Source organism: Salvia splendens, chromosome 15 (genome assembly GCF_004379255.2).
Source record: "Salvia splendens isolate huo1 chromosome 15, SspV2, whole genome shotgun sequence".
In the NCBI taxonomy this organism is placed as follows: domain Eukaryota; kingdom Viridiplantae; phylum Streptophyta; class Magnoliopsida; order Lamiales; family Lamiaceae; genus Salvia; species Salvia splendens.
In genome coordinates this window covers 31,531,840-31,538,562 of record NC_056046.1, presented here as the reverse complement: position 1 = coordinate 31,538,562, position 6,723 = coordinate 31,531,840, and the positions used below count along the sequence as shown (strand labels likewise).

The 6,723-nt window shown below is 41.3% G+C and overlaps 1 protein-coding gene across 1 annotated transcript; it reads right to left on the bottom strand.

The window, feature by feature from the left end:
- Positions 1 to 292: 292 nt before the first annotated feature.
- LOC121768912 (vinorine synthase-like) lies at positions 293 to 4,417 on the bottom strand. The gene is made up of 3 exons (XM_042165527.1): positions 3,833 to 4,417; positions 621 to 790; positions 293 to 537 (listed from the first exon to the last, which is right to left on the bottom strand). The coding sequence occupies exons 1-3, from the start codon at positions 4,387 to 4,389 to the stop codon at positions 428 to 430; spliced, it is 837 nt and encodes a 278-aa protein (XP_042021461.1). The 5' UTR covers positions 4,390 to 4,417; the 3' UTR covers positions 293 to 427.
- Positions 4,418 to 6,723: the final 2,306 nt, after the last annotated feature.

Below are 6,723 nucleotides of genomic sequence, written 5' to 3'. Positions count from 1 at the left end.
AAGAGATGGTGTTAGAACCAGATTTGAGCTATGAAGAAAGGCCAGAAGCAATTCTGGACAGAAAAGTTAAAGAATTGAGAAATAAAAATATTGTAACAGTGAAAGTCCTATGGAAACATCACGGCCACGAGGAGGCGACGTGGGAGCTCGAGGATCAGATGAAAGAGAAGTACCCACAGCTTTTTGCCTAACCGAGATAAAATTTCGGGACGAAATTTTTGTTAAGGGGGTAGAATGTAATAGCCGAGACTTCGATTCTCGAGAGTCATGAAATAAAATACTAGAACTTCAATTAAAGTATGAATGAGTATTTTTATTTCTTGAAAAAGGGTACAGTTACAAATTTTTCAGAATCTCAAACAAAAGAATTTCATTCTTTGACGACAAAAAAATAAAAGTCGAGCTACACTATTACATCTAGAAATCCCTAACAACTACTTTGGCCCTCGTCACCGGGCCGTCTCGGCCCCAGATATTCAAACGAGCCGGGAGGGCGAGACCACGAGGGGAGACAGCCTCGTTGGCCAGCCGCAACTTCTGCCAAATCGCAAAATAACGAGAATTAGTTGCATGAAATAGAGACAACTAAGAGGAGTATAAAAAGGGAAGGGTAATACTACCTTTCCAGAGATGAGGAAGTGCTTGGGCTAAAGGGAGCAAGCCCAGCCGGCACCCTCCTCCAGCAGCTGCAGGGGCCCAGAAAGGCTGTGTTAGACCAGCTTGTACCCTCCCTCTTTCCCACCAGCCATTGTCAAGAATATCCATAGCAAATCTCAGCCTTTTAGTACACCTGCAAAAAGGAGATAAAACTCATGAACGAGCTAAGGTACAATGTAGCACAAAACACCAAAATCAGTTATAATAATCAGAGTATAGCCAGGAGCTATAAGCTCATCCAGCCCACGAGTACACTCTGCGAAATGGCTGCAGAGGTAACAGCCAAATCAGCCCATCAAGGACTGCTTCCCCACCAGAGATGCCAGCCTTTCAGGCTTTCAGTTAAGCCATGAGCATAAATAAGGCCCAGCCTCCTCTTTATCAGAAAGCAACATCCAGTTACAGAAAAAAGGAGCCGAGGCAGGGGAAAGAGGCGAGGAGGAAGCAAGAGCAAGGATAGGAACTAGCAGCACAAGTTCAGTGGAGGTAACCACACTTCCTTTCAACCTCTGTTAGCCATCCTATAGCATCATGTAGACATCACAAGCATGCTAGGATACCGTAATTAAAACTCAGTCACGGTAATCAAACATAATCGGTTGAACATAGTGAGTCTACCACAAGAACTTAGAGAGTTGGAGAACTAAGCTTCTGCCGATTAGAAACCATAACATAAGCGAATTAACGAACGAAGAGAAAGCTTAGCTTTGGGAGTTTCTATCGGAGTTGGCGGCGACCAGACGGCGAAGCCGGAAGTTGACCGCAAGGCAACCGTGACACGCGACGGCTCGCCGCTGAAGAAGATCGGCAGCGGCGGCGTGAGTCTCGGACCAGCAGCGAATCAGCGATGGCGAGCACCGCTGACTCCAGCAGCTGCTGTGCGAGCACCGGAGGGTGTCGAGGCTGCCTCGCGAAGGGGGCAGCAACGAAAGGTGCCGACGGAGAGAGTCATGCGTCGAGGTCACCGCGGGCAGATCCACTGCTCGAACGAGATCGCGGTGAAGGCACCGACTGCCGAAAGGGAGAAGTCTCGGGGAGAGACCAGTCGACGATCTTGAACCAGGAGCAAGGTCGGAGCGCCTGAAGGCTGGGAGTCCGATTTCAAATCGGAGGAAGCGAGGCAGACCGACGTCCCCCTCCTCTGGCGAGTACGCGAGGACCGATAGCCGAGCCGTTTGGAGACGGAGCCGACGGAGGGGGCGTGACGGTGAGGCAAGGGGGCGCGATGGAGGAGCGCGAAGACAGCGGTCTCGGACAGCGTCACTGCTCCTTCTTAACGATCGAGCCTCCATCTCAATCTAGAAATCGAGCTAGGGTTCTGTCTTCCCCAAATTTGGAGATTTGGGTGGAGTGGAAGAAAGGAAATTGAGAAAGAGGGGTGGAGAGAGAGACGGCTGACGGATGGAGTTCTCTCCAAAGTTTGGGCTTTGCCCATTATTTCATGGTGGGCCTCTTAAACTTAGCAATAAGGCCCAGAAAAGTAAAATAATTTGGGCCATAGAAAAGAAAGCTGGGCCGTTTTAATTAAGAGATAGTATTATGGGCCTAGGAATTTATTTTCCCAGACTAAATTCCCTAGGCCACAGAAGGAACGAAAGATTAAGCCGTGTTGAAATAGTTTTCGATAAAATAATTAAAGCGGGCTTTAATAGTCACAGTTTTAATTAAAGAATTTAGATCTCTAATTTTTGAAAGAAAGAGATAAAATAAAAGAGCACACACTTAGGCATGCATTCATGCAAGATAAGCAATTATTTTTTTAAGCCTAATTTAAGTATATTAAATTTTGTAAAGGAACGTCGTCGCTCGACGAGTAATCTCAGGGTAAGGAAAACACCCGTTTTGCAAGAGTTTAAGCAATCGAGGTGGGCTTTCTTTCTCTTCTTTCTTTAAAGCGTGTTTATGAGAAAAACATGATTTTTTGAATGAGTTGTCATGCCATGTTTTATTTTGTGATTGCCTATCTGTTAAATCGAATTCGGGTCCCAGTAGGTCAGTAAATCCTACTCGGACTAGTGTACACTTAGGGACCGTGAGCTAGCAGGTTGGCCGGTCCGTGGGTCGTGAGCTAGCAGGTTGGCCGGCCTAGTGGTCGTGGAATGTGGCCACATTCCCGATTCATGCAGCTGATATGGCATATCATCAGAAGTTTAAATGACTGCAGTCTATTTTCAGAAAGAAATAACAGATTTTACTGGCCGGGACTTGATTACAGAAAAACCCCGCGTTCACTTAGCTTGGCTGACAACTAAAAGAAAATAGTTTTCGGCATGAGCCCACTGAGTGCATCAAGTACTCAGCCCTGCATTTGTTTTCCTTAATGTGCATTGATCGTGGTCGAAGCCGAGGAGGTGTTGGGACAGAAGACCAAATAAGTAGGAAGGTAGCGGTTGTAGTATGTCTTCATACATATTACATCTGTCTTGGTACTCTTCCGTTGCGCAAAGTTTAGAACTTGCTTTTAACAAAGACAATTGTTCCATAACTACTCTGATTCAGCATGTTTTGTACCCTCAACACATTTCAGACAATGTTTCTTTTGATTTAAGCATCTTATGACGAGTCGAGACAGTTTCAGTGTGTTTTAAGTAGTTGGGGCAAAGCTACACTTTCTTTGACTAGGGAGATGTGGTCGTGACAAAATCAAATCAAGTACTATCTTTGTTCCCTCATAGTTGGGGCAAAACTTTTCGACACGGAGTTTAAGAAATTTATGTTTGGTGTATTAAGTAGATAGATAAAAAAATGTAAGAGATGTAAAAAGATAAAGAGAATAAAGTAGACAGAATAAAGTAAGTGATAGTAAAGTAACAGTGAGAAATTGTTACTATATACAAAAATGACTCAACTATGAAGGAACTTCCCAAAATGAAAAAATTGACTCAACCATAAGAGAACGAATGAAGTACATTAATATTAGTTTGTATTACAAAAACATATCAGTTTCTGATATTGAGTCATGAACTGATATCTGATATGTTTTGTAATGTCAACTGATATTATTGTATTTACGAATTGGTATAGCTCTGTGTTCAGACTTTAAAAAAAAAATGAAATGAACCATGAGATTTTTTTTTAAATGACAACTGAAAGTCAATTTTTTCTAATATATTAGTATTAGTTGATATCACAAAACATATTAGTTTTTTATCAGAAAAAAAGTAAAGAGGCCAACCTTAAGTGTGTCTGCCCACGGGACCGGTGAATGATTCCAGAAGCTTCCCCGCAACAGGTCTTCCCCCACGCGCGGACGAACGCTGCTGCAGATGACCCATCCACTAGCTTATGTGACAGAAACAAGCCAACGGCGAATCCTCCACACTCGAAGAAACTGATCTTCACAGACAGGTTTCGGGTTTCGGTCCCGTCCGCCGTGGGGAACAACTGCTTCACCAATTCCTCAAAATTAGGGTTTTGTGTGAAGTGTGAGAGGGGAGCGTGAACCCGGGCTTCGACAAACTCCGCTCCCGTGTCGTCGCAATCAACGTGCGAGTTTTGTACAACTGTGCCTGCAATGGGGTAGAAGATGGTTAGGGTCTCCGACAAAGACTGTCTCAGACGTTTCGAGATTTCTTGTTTCGACGTAGATCGATTGTTTTCATATAAGAAAATGAAGGGAATGTATTCTGGTGATTGCATTTGATCAATAAATGAGAGTTTGTGGATTTTGGAAGCGAGTGGAGTTGGGGATGATGGTTTTACAATATGGTTTGTGATGATTGTCTGTGCCATTTTAGTTTTTAATTTTTTTCTTTTTTTGTTATCTTGATTTTCATGTCAATGCTTTTGATATATATAGGAATGTTAATTAGAAGTCATTCAATAATGTTTATTTTACATGGTAGGTACAATAATAATTAATACTCCAGCCGTTCTATAAAATTCCAGCCGTCCTATAAATTACATGTTTCTTAAGAGCATCATCAATGCAAAATGTATGTTTCTTAAGAGCGTCTGCAATGCAGCCACGCGTTGCAAGTCCATTGGTTTTTATGGCGGCCTAGTGGCTATGTGCAGAAAAACGACATCCTGTAAGTTCGTGAGGACTTTCACGATACGAATTTGAGAAAACCGGCAATGCATGCGCAACGCCCACATATTGATGAATATGCATGAGAGGCTTCATGCGCCATGGATTTCCTGGTATGCTCGACAAGATAGATTGTATGCACTTACAGTAAAAGAATTGACATGTTGCATGGAGATGTACAACAAATACTAGTGCGCACATCCAACATTAATTCTCGAAACAATTGTTGACCAACGTTTATGAATTTGGTATATTTTTTGGCGTGGTTGGGTCGAATAATGACATCAACATATTTTCAAAAAAATTACTACTCCCTCCGTCCACCAAAATTGGTCTTACACCAAAATGGAAAGTCGATCTCAATTTATTACTCATTTTTTATTTTTCTCTCCTACTTTATTAATAGTATTTTGTTATTTCTCTATCCTACTTTATCCATTTTATCACTTTCTTTTTCATACTTGATCAATATAATTTTGTGTTAAAACTCGTGTTATCCACCTATATAACTATTTTTTCTAGATGAAGAGAGTATAAAATACTGAGGATCATAATCGCAAATGGAATAAGAAATAAATGAAATTATAATTATAATATTGCATAAGCCATAGTTAAAATGTTAAGTGAATATAGTAAGTTAACTATTTAAGGACGTTAAAAGAATTAGCTTAGAGAAATTTATTTATTAGTGTGGTCACCCTAACTATTCAATACATGGGGTTTAGCTAAACCTTGGTTGTAGCCTGTAGGTTACTAAATTTCAGTACCTTATTAAAAATATCGATCTATTTCAACAACCACCATAAATTAAATGCGGTGAGGACGACCTTTCTCATCAAATCAACCACCTACAGCCTACTCTATTCCCGTTTCCCTGATGATCAAGTCATTCAACACTTACCGGAGCAGAGAAGCCAAAATTAGAATGAAGGCGTGGGTCCCAATGCCCAGTGTTCAAACGTTGGAGAGCCTATTGGTGCTGCTCACTTGGGTACTCTTTTTCCTCCTAGGGTCTTTTTTCCTTCGGGTTTTTGGCCTTTGGAGGTTTTAACGAGGCCCGACCCATCCCAGGGTTTGTGAGTAGCACCGCCGTGTGGATCTTGTTGTTATGTTAGACTGGATGCTCTAGTTTGCTCCTCGGTGGGGTTTATTTCCCCTCGAGTCTTTGTTCTCTCTTTGGATTCCCAGGCCTGTCTGGAATCTCGACCCTTGGGTATGCCCAAGTTGTAATCTTGTAATTTTGATCCATATATTCAATTGATTTAATTATAAAAAAAATGAAGGAATTGTCAAGCGTGTGAGTTGGTCAAGCGATAAAAAAAGTTAATGCTCGAGCCTTTGAGGCCAACGGTCTCAGGTTCGAATTCTTCGTAGTGCGGCCTTTAAACTTAAAGTCATTTACCCAGTCCTAGCTTATATCCTGGTACTCCCTCCGTCTCATGCTACTCGCACTTTTCACTTAGATAGCGTAAATTTGAACATGAGTACTTAGTGTAATTAAATTAAAATTTTAAGTGCAATAAGGCAACCCTTAATAAAGGAAACACGAACTATCTCTAATATCTTAATTAAATACCATAATTTTTATCTAAAACAGAAATAATGCAAATAATTTGGGACAATCCGAAAATGGAATGTGCAAGTAGCATGGGACGGAGAGAGTACTATTTTATCTAGGAAACCGAACATCACCTTAGGTGGCGTTCGGTTGTCATGACTAATATCATGAGACTATCCATCTAGGATTAAGTTGTGAGATTATTTTAGTTGGAAGGGGGAGGCTATGACTAATTATCATGGGACTATCCATCTAGGAGTAAGTTGTAGGGGTCAATCTTATGAACCAAACATACATTTTTAATTATGAGATTTAATCTTGGCAACCGAACACCCCCTTAGCATACAATTTTGAAGGGGGGATCTATTGGATAGAAATAGTTTGCAACGTGAAGCGAATAGGTAATGATAATTTTTTTTTGTTTTACTTCAGAAATGGGTGAAATTCTAATTTTATGTTCTTCTTGTTGAAATTTTCT